At 40.3% G+C, this 18,228-nt stretch overlaps 1 protein-coding gene across 2 annotated transcripts in view; it reads right to left on the bottom strand.

Moving 5' to 3' along the window:
* Positions 1–257: 257 nt before the first annotated feature.
* Positions 258–18,228, bottom strand: part of HSPBAP1 (HSPB1 associated protein 1) — a gene marked incomplete at its 3' end in the record, with an annotated part of 35,204 nt that continues 17,233 nt past the window's right edge. The window contains exons 4-8 of one of the 2 annotated variants that reach the window (XM_084289382.1): positions 14,325–14,461; positions 11,304–11,475; positions 4,338–4,421; positions 1,009–1,119; positions 258–809 (exon numbers count right to left, since the gene is read on the bottom strand). In XM_084289382.1, the coding sequence (XP_084145508.1) occupies positions 258–809; positions 1,009–1,119; positions 4,338–4,421; positions 11,304–11,475; positions 14,325–14,461 (1,056 nt within the window). The remainder of the gene's footprint in view (positions 810–1,008; positions 1,120–4,337; positions 4,422–11,303; positions 11,476–14,324; positions 14,462–18,228) is intronic. The other variant, XM_084289383.1, reaches the window with a different exon arrangement.

Below are 18,228 nucleotides of genomic sequence, written 5' to 3'. Positions count from 1 at the left end.
TCACACAAGGTGGAATTATAACTGTACATTCTGCTTGTAACGTTGAACTCTGACACACCTTTTTCTTCCTATTCCTCATTAATCAGTTATTATTTTAGCTCCACTTCATTTTGCCACTTAACCATTAGCTGTGTTTGTCTACATTTTAAAAAGTACTTGAAACAAAAGTAAAACATTCAATTATTACCAACCTTAAACAGCCAGAACAAGGCTGTTATTTGACTTCTTTATTTCAAATATGATAAAGCACTTGAGCATTAAACTCCTGCTCTCTCCAGCAGCAGCTGAGCCACTAAGCTGATGACATGTGGATTAACCAAACAGTCTAGCAAATCATTGGTAGAAAGGGCTGTTTGGGAGGCATTTGGACTGCCGTCTGAATCCATTTGATTTGCAGGCGTTTCGCAGTCATTACTCATTGCCAATTGCTTCCTGGTGCAGTGTAATTTTCCAAAATGTCCTCCTTCATTTTCATGGAGAAGATCTCTATAGTCACTTTTGCCTGCACCCGTTGAGCTTGTTTCTTGAGGCTGCGGTAGAACTTGAATGAGGTGAGGTCCAAAAGGTATTTTCTGGAACTTTTCTGCTTTTAATGTTGAAGAGCCAAATTCATGGGTTAGTAATTTGCAGCCCCCTGGTTCCCAGCCACCTTGCTTTTTCCTCCTCTTGTGTGAGGGACTCGTCACTCGCTCCGCTTCAGTGCTGCTGGGACGTGTCTGCTCTGATACGCTTGCCTTTTGACACTTGAAATATGCAGACACTGCTTTATTCAGGTACTGGAGATTGATTTCATGGGATGTTGCCTCAACCTAAGAAAACACCCAAAATGTACTCTGTTAAAAGGAGGAATGTTTCAGTTCAGTGTTGCATGATTATGTTCCATGGATTATTTTCCCTACTTAAGGGGAAGGAACTTAAAAATTTTCTTTCAGGTAGCAGAAAGATAAGATTAAGCAAAATGTCAGTGATTCTCTACTATCACTGCTATAATGAAGCAAGAGTGCTTACCTCTGTGGGATTTAGCCAGATATCTTCATCACTGGGGCTTTCTGCTGATTTTATGGCACATACCAGTGTTCGAGTTATTGCTTCTTCTACACGAGCTTCATGATCTGCATCCTGCCTCAAGGGAATGAAGTGTTCGGAGACGGGTTAGCACTTAAATTGCTATAGGAAGGTGGAAGATCTTGGCAAGAACTAAACAGATGCCTTAGCTGGAAAGCCATACTCATCTACGTAAAGTAGGTAGAAGGTTTTGGACTTCTGAAGCTCCTACTCATGCATAGAGAGCTTACATGAGTAACAGCACAGGCTTTGGTGTGACTACTCATGCAGATAAGGATTTGCAGAAAAAGATTCTAGTGTGTATATAATCTTTTTCCTTATTAGTGTTCTTTTAATTGAATCTGGTGCTTGAAATTACATAGCAATGTTAGGATTTAATTAATATGTGTATTTATAAGACTCCTTAGGACTAGAAGGACCATGAAAGTACATAGAAAATTTTATAGATCTACATATTATGTCTATTTAAGTATTTAAACGAAGGATGTTACAGCAAGGCAGTAACTATGTAAGGTCTAGAGATTAGCAAAAGTGAGGCTTAAAATTCAGGAAACATTTTATCATGTGATAGTAACAGAAGTTAACATACTACTGCGGTTTCAAACATAAGCAGAAAGGAAAAATGCATTTCATATGAAAGATCTCCTGCCAAACTAACAACGAAGTTAGTAACTAGCTCTTGGTTTTAGGCCTTCACTTCCTCCATCATCCCCTTGGGTAACTGGGTACCAGTTAGTCTGGGATAGCAGAAATAAACTTTATAGGATCTATTTAAGTTTTCTTTCCCACTTAACTGGATTTCTTGTACGTGAAAGGAGAAAATAAGGCTCTCTGAACAAGATGGGTAGTTTAGTTATTTCAGTGACAGATGCCTAGGAGTGGATGCATAAATTTGGTTTTGTTGAGACACTTAGACATACCGGTTTTGGAAGAAAGATGTAACCTAGTCAACACACAACACTGCATTGCCTAATTGTGGCTTCGGGGAACATGTCAAGCAAGCCATGCATCTTGGTAGTAGAGTGGTGAAGGCAGTAATTCATCTGGATCCCCAAGCAGAATTTGGGATAGAAGCAGGGGAAAGCGTAGCTGTGGATGCTTTGCCTACTAATGGCCTTATATAACAAGTCCCCAAAACACTGAGTTTATTTAAGCGTGGAAATTATTATTTAGGGTGTTGCACTCTTTGGATTCATCCTGGTCTGATGGATAACAGGGTTGTGCTGATTGCATGAGAATATGTTAAGAAGCATGAAGTGCTTTGAGCAGCTCACATCCAGCTGAAAACAAATTAAACTTCTACTTTAAAGGCTTGCCAATATAATTAATGGTTTCTCTAGGACTACAAATGTTGGCATGATTCACATCTGTCAATATGAAAGCAGCTGGTAACAGCTGCAAGCAAGAACTGCTTGATTTGGTAATGGAAATCCTCTCAATATTGTTTCTCGGCATCCGTGTCAGAATTTTTATAGGTGTGCTGCCACCATCATCTGTAGGGATAATACCTGTAAGGAACTCTCACCTGAGTTGCAATGGTTATATTTGTTTATGGTTGCTTTTCATATCTTTTTTGGGGGGGGGGCTGGGGTAGGGTTCATTCATTAACAAAATCCAGCAAACACTCCTCTGCAGATCATGCCATCTATACACAACTGTCTGCTCTTGCTGTTTCCAACAAGATCTGTCACTTCACCAAGACTTTTATGACCAGAAAGGCCATGGAGCTTAGCTCTACTTTTTTTTTTTTTTTTTTTTTTTCATAGCCTATGAGAAACCCAAACAAGTTATATACAACCCAGCCTCCTGGGACCTATTTACCCAGCAGAACTGATCCAGTTCTGACCTTCTCCTCCAGCAGGGGTTGAAATTTGTGAGGTACAACTTAGGATGCAAGTGTGGGGGGTCTTCAGGAACATGGGGTGAAATTACTTCAAAGGCTGCTCAAATTTAAGGCAGGTTTAAATGGTTGCTCTCTAATATTGCTGGTGCTTTCTCTGGTATTAGACTCAGGACTGTGTACAAGGCCAGTACAGACTATGGGCCTGCTGTCCTTTCTTCGTATGCAGTCTCATATGGAAAACTTCTCTATGAGGAAGATACCCAAGTTTGCCTCTGCTCTGCAAAGGCTTGGTTTGATGTCAGTATGAGAAATGTATTGTGTAGTTTGAATGGCAGCTGAACGCATGTGTTCATCCCCCTGCAGATTTCCAGTCTAATAAAGGTGCAAAAAAAATGCAATAAGCATTTTAGTGAGGCAGCTTTCAAATGCCAATTCAAAGGGCCTTTTTAATATTAAGCTAGGATTAATGAAGAAGTAATTTGAATCAGAAAACCTTCTGTAGCATTGAGATGACATCCCTAGAACCATCCCATATATACTGGGAGAGCAAGAAAAATCAGAGCCTGGGGGAAAAAAAATTAATTAAATACATGAGAAAAATCCAACTCCAGGCAAATCATAACTATCACAGAGAAATGAAAATTCAAACATCCTCTGCCACCCCCTTTCTATCACATTAATCTGATTTAAATTCTAATTTAGCTTTGCATGTAAGCATGTGCTTGAGATGAAGCTGCTGTTTGTCATTCCCTACTCAGCACAATGTTGGTTAGTCCCTGAGAAATCAGACAGGAGAAGTTTAGCCTGTGTTTAATTGTTTTCCTGATTGAGGCAAACTTCCATATGACTGAACTGGTGCTTTAGATCTGGAGCCTTGGAAGGTTCTTCAGGAAAAACTGTAACCACAAGGGCTCTTCCCTCACCAGCTGCTGAATACAGCAAACCTGATAGGGCTGAACCAGATGGGCAAGGGACAAAATTCTTCAACCTTAATCCTTGCAAAAGATCCTGCTCAATACAGCTGAGTAGGAAATACAGCTTGAGTTCTGAGTGGCATAACGCCTCTCTCTAGGTCATATCCTTGTCATGGTTTTTGTTAGAGGTGCTTTTCTTTCCTCCCTCCTGCTTTCTCTAGAAAATAAACTTGAATCAAATGTGCCAGTGGCAAAGCATAGCTGCATTTTAGTGGTGGCTGACAAATGATGTTAGTAGAATGTGCAAGTCTGCAAAGTTTTCTGCTATCCTTGAAGATAAAAGAAGCTATGTAAATGTAACTGCACACTGAAATCACTGAAGTTGGCTCATGGGGTCATCAGATCTGGGACAGGATTATATCTGCTTTCCTACTTTTTATAATGCATGCACACATGGAAATGCTGCAGCACCATGATATAAAAAGGAATATATATATATAAAATATATAAAATACCAGTTCAATCCACGAGTTTATGCTGATGGTGATGGGGTCGATGGATTCCACGTAGTGCCACCAGTGCCTTGGAACAAGCAGGACCTGGAATCAGAGACAATGCGTTAGGCTAGCAGAAGGCTGAGAAGGAAGCTCAGGTGACTTACTCAAATTGGCATGGGATGCAGAGGCAGAATAAGGCAAAGAATAGAAGTAGGAGGTGGGAGATGATTGTTGTTTCTTCTAAACAGCCTTTCATCAAGACTTAGATGTCCCTTTGCTGCTCCCATTGTATCAAATACTATTATGTGAGAAGTGGACATGATCCAGAACTACCTCTCATCCAAAATCTTCTCATATATGCAGGACAGTAACCTTTTAACTGCGCCAGATAAGCAAGGTCCAGCTGTACAAAGGGACTGGAGCTGGTGTTGATGTAGAGCAGGGCTTTAGGGAAAGTCTCAGCCAAGCAAGCAGTCTTTAGCAGACACTGCATGCAATTGAACAGGCTTCCCAGTTCCTTCAGAAGGACTGCCAGCTGGCTTTCCCCAGAAGTAGGTATCCTAATACTAATCTAGGTGATTAACAACACGTAGCTTCAATTCTGGTAAATAATTACCTGTATTAAACTTGTTGCTTTTAGTAGATAGGCTTTTAAAAGAAGATGTCCCAGAAATCATGACAATCTAGTTTAGATCAGAGCTTTACAACTATATCAGGATGATAGCTGTGACATAAAATTGATTCTAACCCATGGCTTTTATGGTACAAAGACATTAATGTTGTTTTGATGATATAGTACAAGCTTTTCAGATTACTGAACATTAGATTAACATAGAGCCATCAAGAAAAGCATAAAAGATGGTTTTTGACAGGGAATGAAAATGGTCAGAGATGGATAAAAATACACACTTCAGAATGGGGAAAGTGAAGCAATGATCTGTATCTGAATCACAGCCAATTTTTTTTCTTGTTGCACGCAAATTACTGAAAAGATGTCCTGCTAGCTAGGTAGCCTTGTGATTCATTATATCAAAACATCACTAATGAGAAAATGTCTGTGAAGGAAACAATGACTGCAGCCCTGGTCCTGCAAATGCTTATAGCCCAGTTTTGGGCTACAGGCAGAAATGCTCTCCACAGCTTTTCAATTTAAGGGGAGAAAAAATGTAGTCTATCTAAAGGTCAAAAGCATTTGGAAATTGTATTTTAATCCAGTACAGCACAAAAAACAGAAAGAAGGAACTGAGAGAAAGGGGACAAACAACTGTGCCACTGATGGCACAGTCCAAGCCTCCTGTTGAACAAATGAAATGCATTGCTCAATTAGACACTTGGTTGCAAACACCAAAAGCAATTAGCTATGTTTGAATCTACTACCAATGGCTCACACTGCTTGGTGTGATATCTAGTGATCTGGAACGCTTTCTTGGCTTTGAGATGTCCCCTCTACCAAGGCAGAATTTAGCTACAGAGCTGAACACCGAGCAGTCACACTACCAAACAAGACACTAAAACGTTGGGACTGAAAGGGAGAATAGTAGAAAATACAGTCTTGCATGTGCACATAGGCAGATGCAGAAACAAACATTGCACATCCATTAGTATGGAGCTCAGGATTCACAAATGTCAGTGTGTTGCAGATAAGATTGTGGGGGGATGGTATTTAACAAATATCACTGATCAGTTCTTACATCTAAACGTATATTAAACCCTACACAGACCGAAGCAAAAACATGGTGCTTTCATCATGCAAACATACACTTTCAATCAAGAGTATAGCTGCATTAGCTGCAATGGGACAGTGTTAGCAAGTGTTTGCTCACATTTTGTCAACAGAATCACACAAAAAACAGATTCTCCTTCTTAATAGGGGATCTTGCACTACACCCATCTCAGTGCCATCCAAATGACAGGGTATAATGCCGAAGCCTGGAAAATATTGTGCTATGTTAGAAGGTAGCATAGTGTCCAGAATAAATACCTGTTTCTCACAACTGGCTCCTTACTGTAAGACTCTCCTGGGAAGAGTGTTTGTAAAATGCTGGAGAAGTGGAAGAAGACGTGATAAAATGGGGCATGGTGCAGAGACTGTGCAGCAAGGGAATAAAAGCAGGAGACAAAATAAGGGAAGTGTATAAATCTTGCGGTAAGAGGGCCTATCTGGAAGAACCAAGATGGAAATAAAGAGTGGAAGCTGCTAGCTTAGCATGCCTTATGTGCAATGTGGAGACAAAATTGCTTTGGAAAGATCAGGTATGGCTAGGAGGAAAATACAAGCCCCCCAGCTAGTCCAGTCTTTTCAGACCGATGAGGAGGAAGTACCTCTGAGAAATTAATTAGACTTCACTTGCCAGCAAGCTAAGGGTAACTGTGAAGTTGTGCATTTCTGCAGCTGGCACTATTTGATGATGTGATTTTTATAGAGGAACTACAGAGCTGTGACTGTAAGAGGCAAAACAGATACCATAAAGCTACTTGCTCTCCCTCTTTTATTTTTTTTTTTAGCAAGCTTAAGCTTGTTAAGATAAGGATTTATGGCAGCAAGAAAGTTGAAATTATCAAAATGCAAAAGGGCTAAAATTTTAAGCAAGATGGAGAAACAGAAAAAAGGGATTAAAACCAAAAAACAAAGCTGGCAAGGGAGCAGCTGAACTAGCAAAGACAAAACAATAAGTCAGCAGAGAGTAGTAGAGTGGGATTCTTCTAGCTTTGCAAACTAGGTGGAAAAAACAACCATCCATTCCACAACAAAACCAAGCAGACTTCCCTATTTATGAATATAGGGCACAATTTAACTACATTTGAAACCACACTGAGATAAGAAATGTGAAAATAAAACGGAGTGAGGGGGAAAAAATGCAGCAAACATTCCACGGGGAAAATGCAAGGTGCAAAAGCAGGTCAGAATTGTTCCAAGCTATGAGATAATTTGGTGTTAGCCTGTTTTCTACAGAGCGTATCTAGCTTTGTGGGATGGGAAGATACCAATCTAAACAGCAACCAATCAGGTAATGCTAATATTTAGCCTGGTGATAGACAAATATAGCAGATGAAGTCAAAGTAGGACAGAAATCTCAGAAGACAAAAATGAAATTCTAGACCCTAAGAGGAATGGGGAAAAAATGAAGAGAACAGTTGGGAGAGTAAGTGGAGCAATGCTGAAGACTTGTACAGCACAGAGAACAGAACAGGTTTAAATTCTCAATGGACGTGATTAACTTGATACAGTGCAAAGGTAGGGCAAAGGTGGAATTGCTTCAAAAAAGAGCGTACCCTGCAGTGAAATATTATACTTAGAAATTTCTGCTCATTAAAAAAGGTATTTGTGTAAATGCCCAAGAAAAAGGAGCACTGAAGAATGCATGTGTGATGGGTGGAAAAAGAGGAAGGAAACAAACTCCAGAGCCACTTGCAAACATGGCAGTGGAACATAAACACCACAAAACGCATAACCAGCCCTGCTCTCCTCTCTCTGCAAACCCCACGCTGAGGTTTAGCAGCAGCAGCAGTGAGGATGACTCTTCAGAAGTGCTGCCACCCTGTGCCCCGTCCCAGCCTGTGCTGGGAAGGAGGTTCTTACCCTGCCTCCTTCTTCCCTGCTGCTCTGGTGTCTTTCCACCTGCTGAAACAGAGACCAGGGCTGCTGGTGGCAGAAATGCAGGTTCTGCCCTGGGGAGAAGCACGGCGTGCAGATGGGGAATGAGGCTGTGACCGTACCGTGTCTATAAGGAGCTGGGTGAGGGACTGGGAGAAGCTTAGGGAACCACTGGGAGAGCAGAGTCTGGAACTGGCAGCTGTGGTAACTGTAGTTGTGGATACAGACTGGGACTGAGACATTTCTGTAGCCTTTCAGAAGGCAGGCAAGCAAATGCAAGGTCAGCAAGGTTCTGAGCAGAAGTTCACAGTGACAGGTAATGGCAAAACAATATATTTTTCCTCTGATGTTTAAGTGTGGATAAATGCGTCCTCAACCTCAAAGTGCCTCTGAGACTAGCTCAGCTAGGCCTTTCCTCACACCTTCGGTGTCTAGAGCTGATGGCAGCTAATCTTTTTTACTGTTTTCTAGTTATATGGACTAAGAACAATTAGGTTAGTGAGCAGAAAGGAAGCAAGAAGTTGCTGAGAAGGGGGAAAAGGTGAGAATGATCATCGACTTTGTCAGGCATCTCAGTTTTTCAGTGTTTTCAGGTAGGATTCATCTCCGCTTTTTAATTATCAAAAAGTTAAGCCTCTATGTGCATAGGCTCCTTTCATAGCCTGTGTAGAAGTACAAGATGGGATGAATGCTCTGGCAGGACCCTAACTGTATAAGATTGAGGATGAATCACCTTGTGGAGGTGCCAGGTTCTTGTCACTAATGGCAGACAGGACATCTGTCCAGGACAGGGTTTAAGCTGAGGGTAATGGCTCTTACCCTAATTCTCTTAGTACTTTTCCCAGAGAGCTGAGGAAAAGTAAAGGGTGGAGGATAATAGAACAGGCATGTTTTGCTCCATTTGCAGTCTTTTAATTAGTATCTGCATAGTTGTGAAAACAATTAAGGTATTACTAAAAATATTGTAGAATTTATGAGCAAATAAAACAGAAGACAAATGCTTTGGGTGAAAACCTGCTAGTTCAGTGAGTGCAAATCCACCAGCAGTTAACCTCCTGCTCCATGCTTACCATTCAGCCTTGCCACAATTACATAGGGGACCAGCTCTGTATGTATGTTTACAAGGAGTTTCTACATTTGTGTGACACAGCTTGAGCTTGTAAAGTCTCAAAATTTTAGTTACCTAATATTATAACTTGTACTGAGGACATTAATGTGTGACCAGAAGTTGCACTAAAACCTCAGTGGAAATTCATCCTACAGACAATGGTCAAACAGACAACGTACCCCTTATAAAACCCGAAGTAAGAGCTGACTACTTAAATTCATAAGAGATTCACCTCTGAGGTACACAGTGGAAGTAGTGAAAAGGCACGAAGGATGCAAATGAAGTGCACATTATACATTGGTACAATGTTATGTGAAGGAATTCTGCTTTAAAGCTTTAAAGGGCTGTAGAAAAATGGCTTGTAGCAAAAAATGACCAGAAGATGGCATTAGACACATTAAGTTTTTGATATTCAAAGCTGCAATCACCTTACATGCAGTTGCTCTCCTGAATACCTAAGAACACCTTTGTCTTTATTTTTCATCCCTGCATTGTTACAATATCTAATCCAAAATGTTCTGCATACCCTCTGGGAAGGAGATGCTATAAACTACCACAAAATAAAGCTGGCTGCAAATTCTGAAGCAGTTGTATGCATTCTGTGTGAAAGCGGCTGCTAAGCTTGTATCAAGATTGTTATTATTTAGGGATCCTCTTGCTCCTTAACAAAGGAGTTCTAAGTCATTCCTCCCTCTCTGTCAAACAGCAGCAGTCTCCAGCCAGATGCCCCAAAAGCTTCTGCATGAGATCACAGCATCACCCAAAAAGCACTGATAAAAGGGGTGAAGGCAATACCTCACTGTTCCATCACTACCTATGTTACTTTATCCCCCAAAATCCAAACAGCATCTCCTCCATGGAAATGCAGGGGACGTGTATTACTGAGCTGGCTCAAGATCTTTATTCCTAGCAAGATTAATTTGTAATTGCTTTAAGCCTAATTAAAATTAAGATCATATTAAAGGTTCACTACCACACTTGATCATTCCAAAGGAGATTATAAATTGAAATAGCATTGGGGATCATGGATAATGCAATGCTGAATGGACGTGGCATTTTTACCAATAGTAAAAACATGTTCTTGGTGCTTTATATTATTGAACACTTTCCTTAGAAAGTGCAGGTGGCAAAACTAATCTTTTACCTCAGGAGCATGACAAGGAGTAGAAGTAGTGCATCCAATGCAACTTGATCACAGACTCCCTTCCATTTGTGACTGTACCAGCAGAAGAACACACTGATCCCAGTTGACAGACATCTTGCTAGAAGCTACTATCCTGCTCCAGTCTGACACCTCCCCAGCTCACAGGAGCATTCCTCACTATGCATCACCAAAATTAGCTGGATTAACAAAAATCTGTTCTTTAAACAGTTGAAGACAGCTGGATTTGCCAGCCATGTGTGAGGGAACACAAAGTCACTGGGCTGGTGGATCAGAAGAGGTGACGACATCTGGCAGGAGGATGGTGAAAAGATGCTAGAAGCAGCAACTCTATCACCTTACACAGCCAGAGCAATGCACACTGCAAAATGCCTGACATTTTGAGATGCAGAGGAGTGCTTTACAAGGACATGTACTGCTAAACAAATGAAAAGGGTAATTCACTCTAAATACAGTCCATGTTGATTGAATAAAAGAGGACACTACAACAAGAGACTAGGAATTAAGAGTACTGAGTCCTATTCTTATACTGCTGCACTACTGTGACTATAAGCCAGGCACTTGTAACTGAATTTTCTCAGTGAAATGGGGTTAGTAATATCCTCGCATCCTTGTAAAGCACCATGAAACCTCTACGTGGTACGTGCTTTAAAGGCAAATATCATCATTATACTGCTCTGCTACTAAAGCAACAAGTTAGGCCAGTGTTCCCTGGTGAAAGTTACTCTTCACTATCAACATCTGAGTTCCTTTGCTGGCTCTACATGCTCATTAATCAAATACGCTTTTACGCAACATACTGTTTTCAGAGTAGACAGGTTAGAGTACTGCTGAAGACAGTTTTAAGACAACTTGGAAGTGATTGCAAGAACTGTTATTGGGTAGTCTATCGAACTAACTCTCCAAATGTTTGTGTGTTTTGCACAAAAAGTCTAGTAAAATAGCTGTAAGTGAAGAAACTTTCCATGCTGAGAGATCTACCTTATTAAACCTGAGTGCAGAACGTTGGGGAAGAGAAATACCACAGTCAATTTGTTAAAACTTCCTAGCCTTTAGTTAGCCAGTTAAATAAATGACTAGCATCTTTCAAGTAACAAAAAGCTCATATAGGAATGGTACCTGTCCTGGACTGAGTGTAACCACGTGGGCTGTTGTGTTCTTAAACTCAGGAAAGCGTTTCAGATCAGGCTTGGCAACATTGACTTTGCTGAATACACTGGATTCCTCATAAGGGATCCTGGTGGGATAAAGGAAACTGGTGTCACCAGGTGGGAAGAGGTGCCATTTCTTCCTGAAAATAGAAAGAAGATAAAAATGTATTCAGTGCATGTCAGTTACAGCAAAGAACTAAAGGCAGTAGCAAGGTTTTCAATAAAACATAGATCTGCCTTGCTGTGTGAATCTCCTACGCAGTGAGAACATAGGCAGTGCTTGCTTACAGGCTGTCTACTAAAAGTGTTTTTAAAATATTCCACTTTTTAATTTTTCAGCTGAGAAGATTTACAGTTTCTCACCAATTATTTTTAAAAGGCAGATAAAATGATTTTTTTTATTTATTTTTTTTTAAAAAGCTCTCCCATCTGGTTCCTCCTTCCTCCCTTCTACAAAGCAACGTGTGGCATTTACAGATGCTCAGAGAAAACCAGGGAAAATAATTTCATTAGAGACAGCATACGTTCATTCACTGAACGAGTAGCTGCTGTGCCCACGTTTGTTTTAAAAGGAGTGTTTTTGTTTACAACGGCAACAGTAAAGGCGTATGGATGTGTTCTTGTTTCCTATCACCTTGTTTGGTAGTTACGTTGGCTCCAAACCCCTCATTCTTAGTAAAACTCAGCTAGTGTCTCTATTTCACTTACACAGACCAGATCACAGACAGAGAAAAGAACAGGCCAGAACTGGTGGTGCCAGTTTTATGGGTACTATAAATTAAATGTCTTAGCAGGTACATATGTTATTTAGAAATAGAAAATTTATAGGGCAGTACCTCAGGTAATGGAAATAACCAGAAAGGAATATACCGAGGGAAAATTTCTTACATTTAAGAAGTGCCAGACAATCAGTACAACAGTAACCCCTGCACTGAGCAATTGAAAAGAAAAGGCAGTAACTTTGCAGCACATTTGGACAATTTGTGCTCTCCTTTATTTCTGACTCTTGCTAGATCTTTTCTTTTTGTCCCTTTTCGTGGTGCTTTTTGCATAGTGCTTTTGGTTGTCAGTTCTAAGTCAGTGATCTGAAAATGGGAGAAAGGCAGCCAAATGGCACAGGAACAGAAGAGACAGGAATAGCAGGGTAGCCAGAACTGCAGAGATAGGCACAGATGGAAGTGCCATAGGTTGCTGATACTTCTTGGTAATTACCAAAGCTACTGCTGGGTGCAAACACAAGAAATAGTTCACCTGGAACCTGAGCCCTACTGGAATTTGACTTTGCCCTCCCAGCTAGACACTCCAAAGAGGCATCAAATAACTAGGTTGGGAGGCTGATGGGTTAATCCTGCAGGCTCATGACAAAGCAATATCATGAAGCAACAAATTAAGAAGCCCAAGGGATACAAGGAGGAAATTCGAGATAGCAACAAAGGGCTAAGGAGTGGTCCCTGGCTTTCCTGCAAAGGCAAATCTATTTAAGGTTACCATAAGCTTATTTTCTGTTAAAAAGCCTGTCTTGTTTGTGAGTCTCAAAAGGGAATCTTTCTGCTCTGAAGAAGCACAGGATGCACAAGCTTGTATAGGTTTGTGAGTCTATTTATAGGCTTTGCTCTGAAGAGGAAAACAACTTTGTCTTTTCAGGCCATGCAAAGGCTTTAGAATTCTTCTTTCCCCGAGAGGAACAAAGATTTTGTTCTACCAGAGCAGGAGGGAGTGTCTTGGGAAGGCAGGCAAAATTGCAATGTGATGCTGGAAATCTGGCTGGAGTTCAACCCCTAAAGGTAGGGATCAAAAAGGAATGGCAGGTACCGGGTCTAGATTACTATACTTAATTAGCACACCCAGTATTTAGGTGGATCCTTGGAAGATATTTAGGCATGAAAATCTCATGGGTTTTCATTGAGATTTCCAGCTCCTAAATACATTTAAGAGTCTGGACTTCAATGCCTCGTGCTTGCTGATGAGATCCAGTCTATGGGACTGGTTGCAGCAAGAAGTGCAGTTCTGAGGGGGGCTTCCGGGGTGCCTGCTGCACATTCACCCAAGGATGTGAAGGCTGTTTACAAAGGTTGAATGAAAACCAGCCTGAGAGCAAAACAGAATTACCCTTCTTACAGATAAGACGATGACACATTAACTTGCCTCAGGCCTTAAAGCCAGTCAACCTGTGCCAACGCCCAGAAAAGAAGCCTGCCTGCCTCCCCATCCTGCACCTTAATCGCAAGATGATCATGATTTAACTGTTTTATAAAATGTGTCAGAGTAATTAATCACATTAAAATTCTACTGGCATGTTACTCCTTCCACACCATGTACTATCAAACCTAAAAAATGCACGCAACTTGTTTTGTTGCTCTAGCGTTACTCTAGTAATCACAGCTTGAAGAAAAAAAGAGGCCAATATGCAAGGAAAGCAGGAAAAAAAAACACACCATGAAATAAAAAAGACAGTGGTAAGCTGGAAAAGAAATAGCAACAAAGCCACATGTCCCCCAAATGAGTTTGGAGCCTTAAACGTTCCTTTTAACTTTGCTCACAGCTGGCTGCTCCCATCCTGATGGTCCCCCTTTAAATTAATTGTAGCAGGCTATTAGAAGCTCTAGCACAGAGAATGGCATAAAGTCTAAAGTAGTTTACTTCCATTTTGTTTCCAGGCTTTTTATTTTTAACTCTTTATCTCCTAATTCCGACTTCCTGAGTTCATAATTACTAGGTAGATTAAAATGTTTAATATTGGACCATATAACACACAGACCAGGAATAACCTCCATCTAACTGAAGAAAATAAAATTACATCTTACCTTCACGCTCCAGTCAAACTCCAACCCCCTAAATTCTGCCTATAAAACAGTTCTGATGCTCTTCAATCACTCAGCTCAGAAAATTAAAATTTTCAGGATTTATAATTAATACTCGAGTACAAAATTAACTTTATAGCACAATATAACTTTCCTCTATATTTGCTGTATGTGTACATATTTGTTACCTTCCTTGTACTTGCAACACTAAATTGCAGCCGTAGGAGTCCAAATGGCAGGGAGTGTTTGCTCCTTCAGAACCAATCCACAGTGTGCTCTCTTTTCCACTTCTTCCAGGAAAACCAAAGTCAGACCACCTTATATCCTACAGCAATAAAAATGTTGTTTACATAAGCTGTAACACTGATTCAAATCTTCAAATCCAGTGCTCAGTTCTCTGAGTCTCCTGTGTTCTGCCTCCCCCTCTCAGTTCCTCTGCCTACTTCAGTTGCTACTCCTCGGTAGGGGTTCGTGCATGCACAACCTTTGCACCTTCCTCCAAAATTCTTCTCTGTAGGAGCACTTCTGCTGACTTTCTTCTTTTTCTCACTAGACAGCCTCCCAGATCTGTCTCCATTTCTCATCCCAGCCTCTTGTGTTGCAAGATACCTGTTTGTTCTATAGGACTGCCCAACTACTTTGTGGCCACACATGGCTTCTTTTCCTGCTTTTCAAACCTTTTTTTTTTTTTTGGCCATTCTCTACTCTTAACCATCCACCCAAAGTCAGAATTTATGTTTGAAAAATTCTGATATGTGGCATTTAAAAAAAAATAAAGGAAGGAAAAATTCCCATCCCCTTTTCAATCCAATTTGATAACCCACATGGCACACTTGCTCTCTCTCTCTCTACTCCTGTCTCAGCTTTCTTCATGTATTCTGGAAACACAGACTTTATCCCATCTCTGACCAAGTGGTATGCTGTTTTTTTTTTTAAGTTATCATTTAATAGACACATTCTTCTCCTGCCTTTGTAACTGTGGAGGCAGTGAATGTAAAACAATTCAAATACATGGGGAGAAAAGGCAGAACAGGTATGCATCTATTGTGAATGTGATCCCAGAGCTTCCCAGTACATTGATCCCTCACCAGGTTTTGCAGGGTGACTGTGTATAGCTTGGATAAAGCTTTCCCTTCTTTCTCTCACCCTGCAACCTGCAGGGCCTGATTGCTGGAAAACATTTGAGGTATGCCAGCCAGAGACACTGGTACCTTTTGGCTGGAGCCCCAGACTGAGCTTTAGGAAACAGAGATTCAGTTCCTGGCTTCCTGATGGTCTCAAGTAAATCACTTCATCTCTGAACTTTATTTTTTCCATCTTGAAAAGGAAGGTTATGAATGATATTTGCTCTGTTTAGTAAAGCACTTTAAGGTTCATTCACCTCACCTGCCTTTAGGAATCTAATCTAAGTTTGGTTCCTGCTCTTGTCAAAGCACTCTCAGCCACCCCTTGGAGAAGTCTCTCTTTTTCCACCACCTATAAACAGAAAATAGGAATCTAGCCTCCCAATTATATTGCTAGCTGCTTGGAGAGAGGTGGACGACTATCACTTTTTAAGGTCTATGAATGAGGAAAACTACAGCTAGATATTATTATAAGGGTAACTTCACCATGACTCTGTATTAGAGTCTCATTTTATGACTCAAAATGAGTGTCAGCATTCCTAAAAATTAGGTGTTGCTAAAGATTTTAAATTTCAGAGGTATTGATTTTACAGATATCATTTGAAAAAAAAAAAAAAAAAAGCATGTCTAATATAAACATTTGTCAAAAGCAGCAAAAAAATCAAAAAGAAAGAGTTGCTCCTACCGATCTCAGCAGCCATAAAATTTAAAATCCAATACAACCATTTCAGTGATAAAGTTAAGCGTAATACCATCTCTACACTTTAATCTCACACCTAAATAGTTTTTGTATTTTGTTACAATTTAAGTGGAAAGAAAGCACACATAATCAATATTAGATTTAAAAGAACTTTTTGAAAATGCTTCAACTGTAGTAAATAGTTGAAATGATTATGGGTAAGATAGTTTTTAACCAATGAACTGAAAAGGAACTGGTAGGATTTCTGAAATCTTGTCACAGTGGGCTCCTTTCCTACAATAAAAAGCCACAGCAAGAAGAAATGCTCTAAAAGGTGTTCCAACCATAACAGATGGCACATTACTTGTGAATTATATTTATTTCATTTGCTGCTTATAATGAAGTTAATTTGTACCCGTATGTCACTTTAAAAGGTCTCATTTCTATTTAAACTTCACGCATATATCTTGCTTCTGATTTATATCTCAAATTCTGTAATGAAATATCAACTGAACAAAAAATGTAAGATGCTAGATACTGCTCATAGATTAGAATAATGGAATCATTACCTTAGCCCACACAACTGTAAATGATAAACAGTGCAATCTAAATTTCAAACAACTTCTAAATGGCCCTATTAATCACTATAAATAACAGTGCAGTTGGCCTTCTTTTCCCCTTCAAGTCACCTTACGTAAATCTAAATAAAATCTAAAATGAAAAAAGGGGTTATCATCAAATTCACACAAGAGTGGAAGAGAATTTCTACGAAGAATTCTTTTGGCTGGTATAAATTGTGTAGCAGTGTTTCAAAATCCTTGAGTCTGGAACTGACTGATGCATTTCACTCCCATGCCTGTAAAATCAGCAGATGACATACACCATATTTGCTTGCATAACACCATCGATTTTTTCCTTCCCAGATTCTGCTTAAAAAAAAAATCCGTGGCATAACCATTACGTGTGTCTATTCTAAAATTACAGTACAATCTGTTGCTTGTTACAGGTCAGGTGATGAGGTTGTGGTGTGATACCTGCACAGAAATGCAATTCCTGGAGCCTCAATTTTGTACTTGAATGGGGGCAAGGGGAAGAAGGAGGTAGGAAAATGGTTCTTTCCTTCAAGTGTGCTTTTATTGACCGAATGAAGCAGCAGGCTATTCAGGTCTTCTGAGCTGCTATTATCCTCGCGGTCTTGTGCCACAAAACAGAGGAAAATGCTGTCTGTTGAGGCAGAAAGACGAGGCCAAGGAAGGACCACAGACAGATGAAGTCAATCAAATTTGGGGAACCCCGAAACATGCCTGGAGCTCCAAAATGAGTTTGAAGAACAATACCCAGTGTGTTCAGTGTGCTCCAGGAGGGAGGGGAAAAGGAAAGGCAAAGTGGTCCCTGTGCTCAAACCTTGCTATCCAACCACAGAACGAAGGAAAAGGAGACCAGTCTGAAAAAAGACAGTTCTGAAAAATACTGATTTTGCTGGTATAAAAGAATAAAAAATATATAAGGAGCATGGGAAACACTTTCTGAGGAAATAATTAATTTGAAGGGGCTTATCAGTTTGGGCTCCCTGTCATCCCAGTGATACAGTATTTGCAGAGAATTGATTTCATCTTCACGTTTGAACATGTAGAAATGAAAAAGGCTTCATTTACTATTCTTTCTTCATCTCTTTTGATAAAATACAACTTTGCATAGCTATCCTTAATTTTGCTCTCTTACAATTTGCATGGAGTAGTAGCTGGAATGTAGATGAATCAATATATCCACAGGAAAAGTGAAAGAAAATACTCCAGCTAGGTGTCCTAAGGAAACTACCCCAGATTATGTACTTCCACGAACAGGTTACTTCATTTTTTTTACTGCCTATATGGACAATCAAGATATAACAATCCTGCTGACTCAGAATTCACAACATGCCAGTCCCACCTGTCATCTCATCACCCTATTCCTTCCTCGCTTCCATGCATTCAGCAGAGATGCAGGGAAGATGTTCAGCAGCAGTGGTCGCACATGTGGCTCCCCGAGCTTGCTCTCAAAGTCCTCCTCCCTCCAGTCACAGAATGATGCAGGGCTAAATGGGGAGTGCTGCCAACCTGGCAGTTGTTTTTGTTACATGTGGCATTGTTTTTAGGCATATAAGGAGACCCAGAAATTTGGCTGGCTGCCACATGGCACCAGCCTGAAAACCAAGAGCTTTCATTTCAAAATTAAAAAAAAAAAAATGGGCAAAGGGGATAGCAGAAGCTACACTAGGTAATTTGCAATGATTAAGCTAGTAAGAGATAA

This window comes from Netta rufina (genome assembly GCF_964035555.1).
Source record: "Netta rufina genome assembly, chromosome: 6".
In the NCBI taxonomy this organism is placed as follows: Eukaryota; Metazoa; Chordata; class Aves; order Anseriformes; family Anatidae; genus Netta; species Netta rufina.
The sequence above is the reverse complement of the archived record's forward strand: the minus strand, read 5'-3'. Positions and strand labels throughout refer to the sequence as shown.